The sequence below is a fragment of the Sturnus vulgaris genome, chromosome 13, assembly GCF_052056855.1.
Source record: "Sturnus vulgaris isolate bStuVul1 chromosome 13, bStuVul1.hap1, whole genome shotgun sequence".
In the NCBI taxonomy this organism is placed as follows: domain Eukaryota; kingdom Metazoa; phylum Chordata; class Aves; order Passeriformes; family Sturnidae; genus Sturnus; species Sturnus vulgaris.
The window spans coordinates 2,360,609-2,377,246 of record NC_142255.1 but is presented as its reverse complement, the minus strand read 5'-3'; the positions used below and the strand labels follow the sequence as shown (position 1 = coordinate 2,377,246).

Here is a 16,638-nt window from a genome sequence, read left to right as displayed (position 1 = left end):
TGTGCGTTGGGGGGCGTGGTCAGCGTGGATGGGGTGTGATCAGGGGGCGTGGCTTGGTTCGCGGGTGAACGCAGTGTGGGCGTGGTCAGCGTGAATGGGGTGTGATCAGGGGGCGTGGCTTGTTCAGCGAATAAAAGCCGTTGTGGGCGTGGTCATGCTGGATGGGGCGTGGTTATGGGCGTGGCCTGAGCCGCGGCGCGCCGGGAAGGCGGAAGCGGCTCCCGGGCCCCGAGTGCCGGGACCGGGGCTCCGGAGGGGCCATGGCCGGGGCCGGCTGGGCCCCGCCGCGCCTCGATGAGTTCATCCTCACCGAGCCCCTCGGCTCCGGCACCTACGCCACCGTCTACAAGGCCTACAGGAAGGTAGGGCCGAGCTTGCCGCGGGGGTCGCCTTTTTGCTCCCCAGTCTATCCCCCCCTCCCGTGGGGTCCCCCTTTTCCAGCTCTTCACTTGGGGTACCGCCCCTACAGCCCCTTCCTGGCACCTGCCGCCCCCTTGCAGGGGTCCCTTCCCTTCCCGGGTAGCAGCCCGGGGTGGCTCTTTGGTTGGGGGGCTCCAGCGTTGTCCCCCCTCCTCGGCAGAGGGACACGCGTGAGGTGGTGGCCATCAAATGTGTCAACAAGAGGAGCCTGAACCGGGCATCGGTGGAGAACCTGCTGACAGAGATCGAGATCCTCAAGACCATCCGCCATCCCAACATTGTGGAGCTCAAGGACTTCCAGGTGGGCTGGGGGCTTCTTAGGGGAGCCTCTGAGCCAGAGCCACTCTGGCTTGGATCCATCCCTGTTTCCCAAGAGTGTATCCGTGGGGCTTGGTGCCAGCAACTGGGCAAACTGGTTGAGGTGAAGCTGTGTGGGTGGGACTGGCTGGGATGGCACGGCGGAGTCTTGTTGCCTGGCAGTGGGACAGTGACCACATCTACCTGATCATGGAGTTCTGCGCCGGGGGGGACCTGTCCCGCTTCATCCGGACGCGCCGCATGCTCCCCGAGAAGGTGGCACGCGTCTTCCTGCAGCAGCTCGGTGAGGACACCCCGCTCTACCTCCCGCTCTGCCTCTACTGGGGACCCTTCCCGAGGGTTTTGGGGCGCAGGGCTGTGCTATCACGTGCCCATCCACCCGCCCAGCCTGCGCCCTGAAGTTCCTCCACGACCACAACATCTCCCACCTGGATCTGAAGCCGCAGAACATCCTCCTGAGCGCCCCGGAGAACCCCCAGCTGAAGCTGGCAGGTCAGGGCAGCTCCTTGGGAGCGGCCGGGAGGGGGCAAATCCCTTTTCCCCGTGGCCCCACGAGCTCTGTGTGCTGCAGATTTCGGCTTTGCTCAGTACATGTCCCCGTGGGATGAGAAGCACGTGCTGCGTGGCTCCCCGCTCTACATGGCCCCCGAGATGGTGTGTCGGCAGCACTACGACGCCCGCGCAGACCTGTGGTCGGTGGGCGTCATCCTTTACGGTGGGCTTGGCTTTTACTGCCCCGGGGGGACTCTGCTCAGGGTTGGTTTCCCCCTCTCCATCTCCCCCCACCGCTCCTTTTCCCCCTGCAGAAGCACTTTTTGGGAAGCCGCCCTTCGCTTCCCGCTCCTTCGCCGAGCTGGAGGAGAAGATCCGCAGCGACCGGGCTGTGGAGGTAACGTGGGGTGGGATGGAGGAGCTGGGAGGGTTCTCACAGTGGTCACTGGGCTCAGCCCCTTCCCTCCCCAGCTTCCCAGCCGGCCCCAGCTCTCTCTGGAATGCCGGGATCTCTTGGGGCAGCTGCTGGAGAGGGACCCTCAGAAGCGCATCTCCTTCGAGTGCTTCTTTGCCCACCCCTTCGTGGACATGGAGCACATCCCCGGCCCTGAGAGCCTGGGCAAGGCGGTGAGCAGTGGGGGCTGGGGGCTGCTCGCTGGGAACTGGGGGTTCCAAGCTCTGAGACCCCCCCTTGTGTCCCCCAGACCGACCTGGTGGTGGAGGCAGTAAGGAAGGATCAGGAGGGAGATGCCAAAGCCGCCTTCTCTCTCTACCGCAAAGCCCTGGAGTATTTCGTTCCAGCACTGCACTGTGAGTCCCCCCCGGGGGTTATGTGGGGCCTGGGTGTATTTTTGGGGGGATTTTCAGCCCACCCACCCCTGTGTTTGGTCATTTTCCCCCTCAGATGAAAGCGATGCGCGGCGCAAAGAAGCCATCCGGGCCAAGGTGAGCCAAAATCCCTGCGGGGGTGAGGGCAGCACCCCCATCCTCTGCACCCCGTATTGGGGGTCTCCTCACCCCCAAAATGTGCACAGGTGAGGCAGTACATCTCCCGAGCAGAGGAGCTGAAGGTGCTGGTCACCTCCAGCAACAAGAACCTCCTGGAGAAAGGAAACCCGGCCAGAGAGCTCCTTAAAGGTAGTGATATTTGAGCGTGCCCCGGTGTTGTGGGGCAGTGGTCGGGGTTTTGGGCTGAAGGGTGAAGGTTTTGGGCAATCCCTGTAGCCGTGTCCCCTTGCAGAGATGGCCAAGGACAAGCCTCGGCTCTGCTCGGCGCTGGAATTGGCTTCAGCTGCCATTGCCAAGGTGAGGGGTGACCCTGGGGGTCCCCTCACCCCTGGAGGGAAGGGGAAGCTGCAACCCTGCTGGGGAGGGGAGGGGGCTGCTGGATCCCCCAACCACAGCCAGCCCCCGGGGCCTCTTGCAGGAGGAGGAAGGCAGGGATGACAGTGACGCCCTGGAGCTGTACCAGCAGAGCTTGGGGGAGCTGCTGCTGCTCCTGGCCGGTGAGTTTGGGCTGTTTTAGGGGCTTTTAGGGCCAGGATGGCTCCTGCTCCCCTCCCTCATCCTGTTTCCCGTTTCCCCTGCAGCGGAGCCGGCGGGGCGGCGGCGGGAGCTGCTCCATGCAGAGGTGAGTGCCAGCCCTGGGACTCCCCAGGCTGTCCCTGGTGGCCTGGCTCCAGAGGGACTGTGTCCTTTCTCTCTCCCCACCAGATCCAGACCCTGATGGCCCGAGCCGAGTACCTGAAGGATCAGATCAAGGTATGATGACTGGGAGGGGCCTCCTGAGCGTGCTGGGGGAGGATAAAGGCTGGAAAAGCCCCCTTTCCCTTGGCAGATGCGGGAGGCACAATCCATGGGCAAAGAGGCTCTGGCAGAATCCGTCCGGAGCGGTGAGTCGCCCTTTCCCAGGGGGACTGGGGGAATCAATCTTCCTCCAGCTCCACAGCCGTGGGGATATCCCTGATCCCAACCCCACCCGGGAGCCCTCCGGGAGGGGTGGCACGGGCACAGGCAGCCCGGTGAGTCCCGGTGTGCCCCGGCACAGCCTGTACCTTGCAGTGACTCCCGGGAGCTGCCCAGCAGGACTCTGCTCGCTGCCCTGCCAGGAGACGCCAAGAGGAGACGAGGCTTCCGTCCCCCCCCCGCTCCAGGGTGACACCTGGGAGGTCACCCTGGGGCTGCCAGCCCCGGGGGCTCTGCGGGGCCATCTGCCCCTGTGCAGGCGCTGGCTCATTTCCCTGCCAGCCCTGCCTGCACCGTCTGCTGCTGCAGCCTCCCCTGCCACAGCGGGCGGGTTATTCCACCCTAATTCCCTCCGCTGGCTGCCAAGGGAAGGGTATTTTTATCCTGGCAGGATATCCCCCCTGCTTTTTCAGCTGGGTGGTTCTTCCACCTCCCAAATTCTGGAGGAGCCCACATGGTCCAGGTGCACAAATCCAGCTGGGAGCTGAGGGTGGACAGGGATGCTCCGGCTGTGCCTTCCTCGCCCAGCATCTACCTCTGCATCCAGCCTCCAGCACCCACTGCACTGGCCCAGCCCGGCCATACCTCCCTGCCTCTCACTGCTGGAGCACCGGGAATGAGGCTTTTCCTTCCTGAACCTGGAGCCTGGCAGGTACCGGCTGTGTCATCAGTGTCGTGACAGTGAGCAGTGCTCAGCAGGGACTGATGGAGTCGGGCACGAGCAGCAATCAGTCGCCTTCGGGGACACCCTCTCAGCATCCTGCCTGCCCTGCTCCACTCCTCAGGGCCCTGACACCCCCGACATCCAAATCATGTTCCAGAGTCACTGGTGCAGGGTGCTGAGTTTGCCTGTCCTGCAAAACAAGGTACTTGTCTCAAAATCTACTGTATCTCAAGGGAATGTAATTTATTGTCTTTAATAAACTTTAATTTTGATTTCTCCACCTCCTCAGCACTCGAGTTTGTGATTTGAGCCTAAGAGGGTCCTGAGGCAAACCCGGGACCCAGAGCCAGCCTGGGGTCCTGGAGCCATCGAGGAGGGCTGGGGAACCTTGTCCCTGTTCCCCCAGGAGCAGAGCTGGGGTGTCCCTTCCTCTGCTCCAGCAGTGCTCTCACTTCCCGTGCTCCCTGGGGACACGAGGCAGCCAAAGCAAGGTTTGACCTTGTTTTCACTTCCCATCTTTTTATTTTTTTGTGTGCGAGGAAAACACGGAGCAGAACAACACGAGCTGTTACGTAAAATCCTGTTTTCTCCAATAGATTTTTGTGCCTGGGCCATGAGGGAGGGCAGAAGGGCTGAAACAAACCACAGAGGGGATTTTTGGGGTGTCCCATGAACATTCTGAGCCGTGACCTCTTCCCAAGTCAGCCTCCCCCCAGATCCTTCCCCTGTGCCAGCTGCTCTGTGCTCAAACCAGCCCGGAGCTTCCCGGGCAGACACGATCAGGCACTTTAACATCTTTTTTTTATTCTTCTTATCATTATTATTCAGAGCAGAGATTATATCCTGAGGGTTTAAAGTGCTTTCCAAGCCCGTGTCCTCCCCCGGGCCGTGGCGAGCGCGGATAATCGCATCTGCCTTCACGCTCGGCCGCCAGCACAGCCCAGCCCTCGGAGCAGGACCGGGCTCTGGATGCTCCCCTGGGGGTGACGGAGCCCGGGTTGTCCCAAATTTGTGTCGGGGTGGGTGTGAGTATGGCCTGCACCGGGGATTTTGGCTGCCCAAATGTCACCGAGGGAAGGTGGCACGAAGAGAGCGGAGCGTGGCCTCTGTCACTCGGCTGCGCAGGGAGGAGCTGCTCTGCTCCAGTCCCATCCATGAGTCCCATCCATGATTCCCATCCATGAGTCCCATCCATGCCAGCACCAGCCCTTCCCTCCCCAGGGCTCTTCCAGCCCTCAGGGGGTGGCTCTTGGGGCTGGATTGTCACCCAGAGAGGGGTGGGAGCGGCAGCTGGGTCGGGGGAGAATCCGTGAGGTTGGACATGATGGGTGTTCTCTTCACGAGGAAAAACTGTGACTTGGGAATGGCTGGGATGGGGAAAACTGGGAATGGCTGGGATGTGGGAAATTGGGAATGGCTGGGATGTGGGAAATTTGGAATGGTTGGCATGGGGGAAATTGGGAATGGTTGGCACGTGGGAGGGGTTTGGGATGGGGTTGGAAAATTGGGAATTATGGTAGGATGTGGGAAATGGAGAATGGTTGCCATATGGAAAATTGGGAATGGTTGGGATGCAGGAAATTGGGAATGGTTGGCACGTGGGAGAGGTTTGGGATGGAGTTGGAAAACTGGGAATTGTGGTGGGATGTGGGAAATTGGGAATGGTTGGGATGTGGGACGGATTTGGGATGGGGTTGGAAAACTGGGAATTGTGAGAGATGGAAAATTGGGAATGGTTGGCATGGGGGAAATTGGGAATGGTTGGGATGTGGGAGGGATTTGGGATGGGGTTGGAAAATTGTTGCCAGCCCGTGGGTTGAGGTGAGGTCAAACACGAGGGGCTGGGGAGAGCTGGGTCAGTGTGTGGAGCCAACCTCGGGCTTTCCCAGGGCTCTTTAATCTGCTTTAATCCCGACTGTTGGACCAGCAGTGAGGGAGGGATGGGCCATCCCTTCCCAGGGAGGTTTAATTGCCTGCAAAAAGAAGGAGGGAGATATCCCGGGCTTCCATGGCAGCTCATTTGTTTCAGTGCTTTAACAATTGCTCATTTAATGCTTTATCCATTGGGGAATCCACTCACTCATCCACACTCACCACTGGGAATGAGGAGGATCCTGCAGAGAGCTGGTGCAGGAGGGCAGGAGTTTTGTCAATAAAATTTATCTTACTTGATCAATAAAACTTATTTTATTTTATAGACAAAATTCCTTTTTCCAGCATCTTCCAGTTTGCTTGGACAAACCCAGCCCCATAGGTGAGGAAATTATATAAGGCCTGTAAAAGAGAGGGAAAAAAAAAATTCTGCTTTAATCCACACTTATTCTTTGCTGTAAGATTTTTAGTCTGTGTGTTGATGCCTGGAGCACTCATATGGCATGGAGGCTGCAGGGATGCTCGGGATACAGCAGCAAGGAACTGCTGGAAACTGGGATGCATCCCTTGGTGGGCAGGGAAAAGGCAGGAGGGGGCAGCCTGCTCCTTCTGACCCCATCCCAGCCTCTCCTCCCTCCATCCCGACCTCTCATCCCCCATCCCAGCCTCTTCTCCCTCCATCCCAGCCTCTCATTTCTCCATCCCAGCCTCTCATCCCCCCATCCCAGCTTCTCCTCCCTCCATCCCATCCTCTCATCCCCATCCCAGCCTCTCCTCCTCGCTGGGAGCAGGGATGCAGCCTCGCTGGAGCATCCTCGGAGCCGCCGCTGCCTCTCTTTGCCGGGAACGCTTTGCTGAGGCTTAACGCGTGTCGGGAGCCGGGCGGGGGGAGCGGGGGCTGCCTGGCTTTTCACATGCCTGGGGGTCATGGAGCCTCCTAAAATAAACCCGCTGAGCTTCACGCGGCCTTTGCGTGGCTGCACGTGGGCCGGGAGAGCTCGGAGCGCAGCCCAGGGGTCGGGCACGGGGGGCAGAGCAAGGAGGGGCCGAGGAAAAGGTGCGGGAGGGGGATCCTGGATGGTTTTTGGGGTTGCATCCCCAAAATGGGATCCCGCTCTCCCGTGGGATGAGCGCTGATCGTGCCCTGCCGTGGGATTTAAACACGGCTGGGGCCGTGCCTGCTCCCTGCTATCCCTTTCCTGCTGCGGGATTAGATCAGCTGGGGCTGATCCTCATCAGGTATGATCTCCTTCCAGCGCTGAAGCTGCTCCTGCCAATCTCCCCGCTGGGTTTTTTTCCCGCTTTCCAGCGCTGTGTGGGGCTGGATTGGGGGATCTGATGGGAGCAGATGTCCCTGGAGTCTCCTGGTCCCAGCGGCTGCAGGGCTGTGGGGATGTGTGTCCTGAGCTGCCTCTGTCTGTCTGTCTGTCCTCTCAGGGATGCACAGCAGGAGTTTTCCAGAACTCCTGGCCCTGGCACAGGATTATCGGGGGGCTGGGGGCAGAAAGGAATCCCTTGGTGCAGCAGCCTCAAGGCCTGATCCTACACCCTTAATAATAACAATAATAATAATAATAATAAGATAATTTCCCAGCACCCTCTCCCGTGTTTCCCTGGATGACCCATCCTCTCCTGCAAAACCAAACTGCAGCTAAACAGCTCCCACGGGATTTGGAGCAATAAATTCCCAACCCATGCCAAGTTTTTCCGGGAAACCTCACCACAGGAGCCCCCTGCCTGCCGGGATGCTGGGAGTGACACCTGCACTAGCACGGGTTTATCCCTGCAGGGAGTGTCCTTGCTTGGAGCAGTGTGCTGGACACCCTGCAGTGCCCGTGAGGCCGAGCGTTCCGAAGGTTTTGTATTAAAATAGCCAAAAAAATCTGCGGAAAAAAGGGAATTTTGTTTGCTTTTAAACCCGACTGCGGCCAACGAGCTGCTCGTAGCATCCCTTCGGTCCCAAACGTGAGTGCAATCGGGAAAGATGTTTTTCTTCGGGATTCTGCTGCCACAGATTTCTTGGAGCTCCTGTCCCTGCCTCGGGAAGGGGCACCCCAAAACCAGGAAATTAGGAAAATGTGGCCAGGGAAAGAGAGCTCGGGGAGAAAAAGAAATGCATAGACATCTCCTGGTATTTATTCCACCGGTTATAACAGTACCATGGCACGGGGACAGCACGGGAGGTGAGGGACACTCAACCGAGCACAGCACGACTACGGCACGACGAGAGGGAGGACGGGGAGATATTCATTCCCCCATCGCTTTGTTCTGCTCCTGGAAGGAACAAGGACGGGATCCCATCCCGGGAGAGGGACACCACTGCTCCGGGGAAGGGCGGCTGCGGGCTCAGCTCAGCGCCAGGGAGGGCTTTTGTTCCTCTCTGGTGTCAATTCAGGCTTCAGCACCCCCCTTCCCACAGGGATGAGCGGGATCGAATGGCAGGTCCTTCCCGGCTGGCTCCTTCGGAGGGGCCCTCAAGGACACGGGGGTGATGTTCCTCGCAGGGATGGGATGGCGTTTCTCGGGTGATGGCTACGGGACGCGGGGAGGGGGGATGTTCCACACCCCGCCTCGTCCTTGCGAGGCGAATCGGAGCCTCCCGGTCGTTCCTGAGAGGCTGAGACGTGGAGGCAGAGCCGCAGAGTGTGGCCACCACTCCAAGGTCAAGAACACTCCGAGGTCGCTCTCCTTCCCTGCAACCTGCGGGGCTCTGGCTGCGGACACCCCCTGCCCCGGCACGGGCACGGGAGGAGGCCTTGGGGTACGGGGGGGACATGCTGGCTCTTGGCCCTAACCTCAGCCCGGAGAACGGAACGGAAGCCACACATCAGGGACATCTGGGTCAGGGACTCGAGAGGGGTCACACGGCCCAGGAGGACCCGAGTGACACACGGCAAGGGTGACAACGTCGCTGGGGTCCCCGCTGCAGGCAGCAGCCCCCGCCAGACCCTGCGCTGCGTCCCCTCCCTGCTCAGCCCCATCACATCACGGAGCATTTCTCCGCCGATTGCTTCAGGTCCTCTAGCGTGGCCGAAGCTTTGTCCTTCAAGGAATCAAGGTCCAGGTTCTGGATGTTGCTGAGCTGGCCGATAACCGAGTTCTTCTCCTCCTCCTCCTCGTTGTCCTGCTCGATCATCTTGGCCAGCTCCTTGGGCAGCTCCACGTCACCTCCCACCAGCTGGATCTGGTTGTCATCCGTTTCGTTCTGGAACGGGCCGGGAGAGAGTCAGGACGGGGGATGGCACAGCGGGAATGAGGCTTCTGCAAGCACCGCAGGAGGGGTTTTGGGCTGCGTTCCCACTTTGTGGGAATGTCCCAGGGGGTGAGGGTGGGATGCTGATGCCGCCTGCCGAGAGCCGGGATGGAAACCCACGCTCGGCACCAGTACAAACTGGTTCCCGGCTGGCGCTGCGGGGGGTTAGGCACCTAATTAAGCTCCGCTTATGCTTAAAGACTGCTCCCACCGGCGGGCGGGATCAGATCCGAGCCGGGAGTCGCGGGGAGACTCGGGATGAGGCAGCCCGGCTGCCAAGAGGGATCAGTAATGAGCAGAAGAAACTTGTCAAAAGATGAGAAGGGACATCTCAAGCGCAAGAAGGCACTGAAAGGATGGTGGGGCCAGATCCAAACAAATCCCGGTTTCCCTTGGAGAATAAAAAAATCTCCATCTCTTCTTTCTCTGCCTTTTCTGGCTTTTGGCAGGGGGTAAAAAGAAATTTTCCAGCTGTTTATTTCCTGGATATAAAAGGGGGGTGGGAAGCAAGGGGGGTGAATCCAGGCTGGCTGAAACACGCCAAACAATCGGAGCAATCTCACTTGGCTTAGCTGACCCTTTGGAACTAATATTAGCCCGGCTCCAATTTGGAGTATTCACCACTGAACGACTCCTCCTGAATAAAGGGTGGGTTTGGAGGGAGAAGAGCTTGTGACAATTCCAAGAAAGGCTGAATTATCCCTTGATTAAATTGTTTTTAGTGAATCGTTCATCGTGCGGAAATTCCAAAATTGGAGTTTAGGTGGGAAACGTTCTCCAAATAATCCGGGGAGGGGAGCTGGCTAATCCAGGCGGGAAGGTGTGACCCTGGCTCCGCTCCCGGCTCCGGGGAGTCTGGGTGTGAAGCTGCTTTTCCCTCACCCAGCTGGATTTAGGGGGCAAAAGCGAGGAAAAGGGGGGATCAGGAGAGGCTGGGAGTCCCACCGTCCCGGGCTGGTGGTTTGTGGTGCTCGGGGGGAACGAAAGGGGCCAAAGTTTGGGGACAAAGACGGTTTTGAGGGGAATTTATTTGCGTTTGGGCTTTGAGGCTCAAACCCCAGCCAGCCCAGGGGATCCTTGTCCCTTCCCCTCCCTCCACGCGGAGCTCGGCTCCCCTTTTACCCCCCGTTCCCAGCGCAGCCGTACCTTGGGGAGCCTGTACTTGTCTCGGAAGTGGGACCTGACCGTGGCTCTCTCCGCCTTGCGCTGGGCAAACTGGGCATCTCTCTCCATCCTGCGGAGCACACGGGGCACTTACCAACAGCCCGTGCCCCCCATCCCGCGGTTTGCGCTTCCCCCCGACATCAGAACCCCCCATTTTCTCTGAAAACTCCCGGTTTCCCACAATTTCCTCCCCCCAGCGCAGCCTGGAAGGAGAAAGCAATCCCATCTCCCGGGCGAGGAAGCGGATTAAGGGATTAGGGGGCTCATTAAACCCCCTCACGGTCTTGCTGTCCCCATCTCCCACGCGCGGGATGTGGGACCGCAGCGGGATCACCCCCTTCCCGCAGGGACCCCGGGGGTGCAGCCCGTGCCGGATTCCGATGCTGCCCGCACTCACTTCTCCTCCACCAGCTGCCGCTGATATTCCTCATACTCCTCGCGGGTCATGCCCTGCGCCTCGGCCGGAGATTTCTCGCCCTCGCTCTTCTCCTCGCCGCCCAGGCCGCCCGTGAGGTTCTTCAGCTGCCCGCCCACCATGCTCTTCACCATGAACGCCATGGCCGCGCCGTCGGGGGGCCGGGGGGCAGCGCGGCTCTGCAGCTGCGACAGCCGGGGTCACCGGGGGGCTCCGGAGGGGATGGGGGGGTGTGCAAAATGAGGAGACCCCCGGGAATGGGGCTAAGGGTGAGCTGGAGTGACAGGGAAACGAGAAATGGGCAGCGCTGGGGGGCCGGGAGGAGAGAATCACTGGGAATGCTGTGGAGAGCCGGAGTGCCGGGTTATGGAGCAGCTGGGGTCACAGGAGAGGAGCTCCAGGGCAGTGGAGCGCTGAGTGCCCGGGGAGCTCCTGCACATCCCCGGGATGAGCCGAGCTGGGCTCCTGGGGAATGGGGGCACCGGGATGAGCGGGGATAGGAGGAGGTGGGAACACGGGAGGCGAACGGAGGTCCCGGGGAGGAGTCGCGGTCAGAGGAGTCGAGTTGGCGGGGAGCTGGGGTACGGGGTTATGGAGGATGCGGGATCAGCGGAGCCAAGCTCACACAGCACCGAATTCCTGAGGAGCCAGGAACAGCAGAGATGAATTTCCCAGGGGCGGAATACCGAGTGATGAGAAGCCGGGGTCAGCAGAGCCGAGTCCCCGGGGAGCTGCGGTGCGGGGTCACGGAGGAGAAGGGTTCAGAGAGGATGAATTCCCGGGATGACGGAGAGCTGAGGTCCCGGGGTACCAGAGCACCGGGCGGTGGAGGAGCCGGGGACGGGGGAGATGGCTTCCCGGGGGCTGGGGCACGGGGTTATGGAGGAGATGGGGTCAGCGGAGATGAATTCCCGGGATGACAGAGTACCGAATTCCGGAGGAGCCGGGACTAGCGGTCAGCACAGCGGAGCTCCCGTGCCGGTGGAGTACGGAGTTCCCGGGATGCCGGAGTAGCGAGAGATGGAGGAGCCGGGATCAGAGGAGCGGAGTTCCCGGAGAGCCGGGATGCTGTGGAGGTGAGTTCCCGGCACAGCGGAGTTGCTGGGATGATGCTGGACTCCCGAGCAGCCGGGATGTGGGAGTGCGGGATGCCGGAGCTGCTGCCGGGGTGTGCGGGGTCAGCGGGGCCGCGCCGCCCGGCCGCCCATGGCGGAGCGGTCCCGGCCGGGAGCGGAGCGGGCGCTGCAGCACCGGGGCTCGCACAGCTCCGGTGTGTGTGTCCCTGCACGGCGGCGGCAGCGCCGCCTCCCCCTGCCCCGCCGCCTCCCCCCGGCCCCGCCGCCCTCCGCCGGGCGGAGCCGCCGCCGTCCCGACCCGCCCCGGGCCACCGCGAGTGCCGCCACCCCCGCGGGAAGAAGAAGGAGCCCCCAGAGCCCCCCGGCGACACCGGGATGGATGGAGCCAAGGTGGGGGCTGCGGGGAGCCCCCCGGACACCCTTCCCTCCGAGATTCCCGGCTGCTTCATCCCAGCGAGGAGCAAAGCCGCCCCAGTGCCCTTTCTCCCGCTCCGTTCCCCATCCTTCGGGTCTGGCAGGAGGAAAAGCCGCGCTTGACGCTCGGAACAAGCCATATGTACCAGCACCAGGCACAAATGTTGTTTGCTCATTCATCCAGGGGCTGGTGCCCAAAAGTTCCCTCCCCTTTATCCTCTTAATGATATCCCTGGAAGTATTCCCATCTCTGGAAGTGTCCAAGGCCAGGCTGGACAGGGCTTGGAGCAGCCCGGGGTAGTGGAAGGTGTCCCTGCCCATGGCAGGGGGTTGGAGCTTGGAAGAGCTTTAAAGTCCCTTCTGACTCCAGCCGTTTTGGAAGTCTGTGATTCCATGATTTTTCCGATATTAATTAATACCAAAGCTGCTCTCAGCCCGCAGAACACAGGCACGAAAGCGTTCATTGATCACCTAAATGAGGATGGAGCAGGCATTGATTTTGTTGCATCATTCCCTCGCTCTCTCCCATCCCCTCTCCCACTCCTGCTCTTCCCTTTGACTGCAGCCGCATTCCAGGCCTTGGGGAGTGAGCAATTAATGGCATCAGCAGCGCACCTCCCTTCCAGATGGCCAGCCTGGCTTTAACAGACATTCCTCCCTCTTTTCTTCTCCGCTCATGAAAAATGAGCGCGGATCCAAACCCCAATCCCGGCTTGCGGGAAATCATTTCATTTCCGAAATACAAAGACAATCTCTGCAGATTAAAATGATGGAACAGCTGTGAAGGGACAGGACAAAGTGACAGAGGGAGGGGGAATGGGCCCATCTCCTCCCATCCCCCCCGCCCAAGGTAAAATTATATCTTAAGAGGAAAAGGGATTAAAAAATAACGCGTTTTCCTAGGATAATAATCTGGTCAGCAGCTTGGCAGTGAGGGATGCTCTTAGGGATTGGAAGGCACTTTGGAGGTGACAGCGGGGGATTTGTCCTGGTGAAGAGCAGAGCCCCCTGACTGAGGCCAGCAGTCCCCTCGAGTCCATCCAAACATGAAAATTGACGCTGGGACGGGGGAGATCCCTCCGAGGCGCCTCCGTTTGGCACGGCTCCAGTGTCACCCACGACTCCAGTGTCACCCACAGCATCCCCCACCTCGCAGGTGCCCCTGTGCCTGCTGCTCACCCCGAGCTGGCAGCTCAGGAGCCTCAACAGCTTTTTGAAGTGATGATTTTTTTGCTTTTCACACCCATCTGCAGGCCCTCCTCAGCCCTTTCCCATAGAAAACCCATGGAAAATTCATTTTAACCCGCAATGAGCTGCCCCAGCCTGCTGAGAAACGGGCTGGGAGCCCCGGGCGCTCCATCGATGTCCCATTGCAGACAGCGCGGTCACGTCCCGGCTGTCACCTTGGGGAAAAGAGGGGCAGGGAGAAGGACCAGCACGCCTGGTTGTGTCCTCGGGTGCTGGCCCGAGCCTCGTGTGGGCTCAGAACAGATTTTGGATGGTGCCGGGAGCTTGGCTCACTCCGGATTTGGCTGCGAGCGTCCATTAACAATAAGAGACTGGAAGTCAGGACCGATTTTTTCCAGCTGGGTTAGATGGGTCAGCTCCCACGGAGCCTCCCTGTCTGAGGAACTAAGAGCAAACAGCTCCTGACGAGCAGAACCGCTCGGCCAAGGCAACTAGGTGAAAACAAGCCCGGCGTTCCCGTCCCTCGTGGCAGGGATGCTCGGGCTCTGCAGCCTCTTGCAGCCCGGGTTTCATCGGGACGGAGCAAAAGGCAAGGAAAGGGCGCCTGGAGAGGTTTTACAGCTCTGCCATCGCCTCGGCTTTCCCCGGAGAGGCCGGTGTCCCACCTGGAGGCAGAGCTGCGGGGACAATCAGAGGGTGCAGCGAGCTGGGAAATGAGGCTTCGAGGTGGTTGATTTCCCCATTTGCTTTTCCTTGGGCAGCTGAAGCGTTCCTCATCCCTGAAATATATTCAAGTGAGGATGAGTCATCCTTCCTGCCAGGACTCTAACCTGCCGTAATGAGATGTAAATCCTTGCATGACCTATTATATTAGCTTATGCTATATCACACATCTCCGCGGATTAGACGGCAGGGAGATGAGACGTCCCCCCGTCGCAGCCTCAGACAAGACGGTGGAAGTTAAGAGGATCCTCTCTCTCAGCGTTGACACCTGATTTAAATTGGAAGCAAGCAGCTCCCTCTGCCATGCTGAGAGGGATCATTCCAGCTCCTCTTTCCAGGTAGCTGCCTCCGAAGGCACAGTTACCACAACCCGGGGTTCGGAGGATGCTCCAGAGATCCCCAAAAGCCCGGCAGTGATCCCATGGATTGCGGAGGGGAGGGGAAGAGCTCGAGCTGCAGGGCCATGGCAATAAGGCCATCAGGAGGCCTCATCCTTGCCAGCCTGAAATCCAGGGAACATGAACGTTTAAACCTTTGGAGACCCCGAGTAGGTGCGGGAATCCTGGAAAGCCGCGTGTGTGCGCCGAGAAGGCGTTTCCAAGACAAGCGGGCAGCCCGCTGCTGCCGGGGGAGGTCACCCGGCACTTGGCAGCTGATTGTCACTTCTGCTGATGGGGACAGGCACCGCCACCTCGGGAGCCGCCGCGCTCGGCTCTGACCCCTCGGCTCTTCGCTCTCCCCACCTGCCGAGGGGCGTGCTGCGGTGGGATGGGGACAGGGACACCCTCCTGTGCCCCTCGGGAATGCGATAGGGCGTGGTGACATCCATCCAGAGAGTCCCGCTGCTGTCATGGACCGCCAGCTCCCAAGGGTTTGAGGGAAAATGTCCCGAAAGTCTTGGGAGAAACATCCCTTCAGTGGGATCCCTGCTGGGAGATCCTTTACTGAGATCCAAGTGCTACCACGGCATCCACAGAGGGAATAAAGAAACTTTAGGATACGAGTGCGGTAAATTATCAAACGAAATTACTTCTGGCATTTACTGGAACAGAACTCCAAAAAGCTGGAATTTGCCTTTCCCTCACCTACGGAGGCATTTCCACGGAAAGACTCCCCACTCCTATAGAACCAAACCTTTGAGTTCCCAAAATCTGCCGTCATCTCCACAGGATGAAAAAAATCCCAGGGCACCTCTCCTCGCCTTGAGGCGCCCTGGCAGAGCCCCTGGGAGCCCCTGAGTGGTGCAGAGAAGGGAAGCCAGGAGTGGGGATCCTGCTGGGGTCTCCCCACAATTCCCTCAGAATTCCCTGCTCTCATCTTCGTGTCAATGAGCACGGGGCTGCCCAGACTCACCATTGCTGCGGTTTGGGAGGTTTGGGGTGGGAATGGTCCAGGGAACATCCGTCCCAAGGGATGAGGGATTTGGGGTGGGAATGTTCACACAGGACACAGAGCCCCCATTCCAAGGAATGGGGGTTTAGGGATGAGAACGGTCCTGTCATCCAGAGTATCCATCCAGAGGGATGGGGAGTTTGGGGTGGGAATGGTCCTGTCATTCAGAGCATCCATCTTTCGGGATGGGAGATTTGGGGGGTTTTGGGGTGGGATTGATCCTGTCATCCACAGCATTTATCCCGAGGGCTTTGGGGTTTGGAGCGGGAATGTTCACACAGGACACAGAGCCCCCATCCCGAGGGATGGGAGGTTTTGGGGTGAGAGCGGCCCTGTCACACGGGACACACAGCCCCTGTCCCAGGGCACAGAGAGGTTTTGGGGTGCCGTGGGAGCTTTGGCAGAACAGGAGGAGAAGCTGCTCTCACAGCAGCTGCAATTCCCCACGGGAGGAGGGGTGCTGGGCGAGGTGAGGAAGAGGAGGGAGGTGCTGGGGGCTGCGTGGGGGGGCTCCCACGGCGGTGTCTGCAGCCGAGCCGTGACACAAATGCGGCCGGACAGACATACAGAGCACGTAAACAGGCACATGGGGAGAGCATGTGCTGCTCCGCGCCGCTGGTGCAGAGCGAGCCCCGAGCAAAGGCACACGCCAGCCCCAGCACACACACGGCCGCACACACGCACCATTCCCACGGGGGATCTTCCCAGCCTTGCCTTCGTTTCCTGGAGTGCTCAGGAGGAGGGGAAAAAAAAAAAAACCCTCAAAAAAAAAAAAAAAAAAAAAAAAAGGCACAAGAAAGAGAGAGAGAGAGAGGTGAACGCCACGGAACGGTGATGGGAATGGCTTTGTACACGGCGCTAAAAATAGTCCTTGTGATAAAGTCGATGGTGCAGGGGGAGGAGGAGGTGCCGGCAGCGCACAGATGCTGGAGAAGGAAGCCAGGGGTTGGGAAGCCTGTGGATGGAGCAGAAGGGCCATAATTAGCGCTGGTAATTAGCCCCAAGCAGCACCGACAGAGCTGAGGGGCTCATTGCGCTCTCTCCTCTTGGGATGGAGGCTTTGCCACCCGCGGAAATGAGAAGCGAGCAGCTGGAATTGGGGTCCTTTGAAGGGAGAGGGGATTTTGGGGTGTTCAGGGAGAGGAAGGCTCTCTGCAGGTAACGGCAGGAAGGCAGGAGGGGTGTGGGGACACGGGGAAGAGCCAAAACTTGTGGAAAGAGCCCTAATGGGGAAGAGAGAGGATCTGTGGGGAGCAGGAGAGCCAGGGCTGGTGCTGGAAAG

The 16,638-nt window shown here is 59.8% G+C and overlaps 2 protein-coding genes across 7 annotated transcripts; one reads left to right on the top strand and one right to left on the bottom strand.

Moving 5' to 3' along the window:
- Positions 1-186: 186 nt before the first annotated feature.
- On the top strand, positions 187-4,738 carry ULK3 (unc-51 like kinase 3). 6 transcript variants are annotated; one of them, XR_015806455.1, is made up of 16 exons: positions 189-362; positions 581-721; positions 901-1,021; positions 1,126-1,230; positions 1,310-1,857; positions 1,935-2,040; positions 2,135-2,175; positions 2,265-2,367; positions 2,471-2,535; positions 2,657-2,735; positions 2,820-2,860; positions 2,944-2,991; positions 3,068-3,122; positions 3,278-4,061; positions 4,149-4,350; positions 4,456-4,737. XR_015806455.1 is itself a non-coding variant. In XM_014879214.2 (15 exons), exons 1-15 carry the CDS (start codon positions 261-263, stop codon positions 3,194-3,196), a joined length of 1,464 nt encoding a protein of 487 aa, XP_014734700.2. In that variant the 5' UTR covers positions 189-260; the 3' UTR covers positions 3,197-3,263. The 6 variants fall into 6 exon arrangements, 3 of the variants coding, with proteins under 3 accessions (XP_088028450.1, XP_014734700.2, XP_088028451.1); XR_015806454.1 differs by having other exon boundaries at positions 4,149-4,738; XM_014879214.2 differs by lacking the exons at positions 3,278-4,061; positions 4,149-4,350; positions 4,456-4,737 and having other exon boundaries at positions 1,310-1,453; positions 1,545-1,627; positions 1,702-1,857; positions 3,068-3,263.
- A 3,107-nt stretch (positions 4,739-7,845) lies between these two features.
- CPLX3 (complexin 3) lies at positions 7,846-11,872 on the bottom strand. The gene is made up of 4 exons (XM_014879110.2): positions 11,492-11,872; positions 10,546-10,748; positions 10,131-10,218; positions 7,846-8,936 (listed from the first exon to the last, which is right to left on the bottom strand). The coding sequence occupies exons 2-4, from the start codon at positions 10,704-10,706 to the stop codon at positions 8,712-8,714; spliced, it is 474 nt and encodes a 157-aa protein (XP_014734596.1). The 5' UTR covers positions 10,707-10,748; positions 11,492-11,872; the 3' UTR covers positions 7,846-8,711.
- Positions 11,873-16,638: the final 4,766 nt, after the last annotated feature.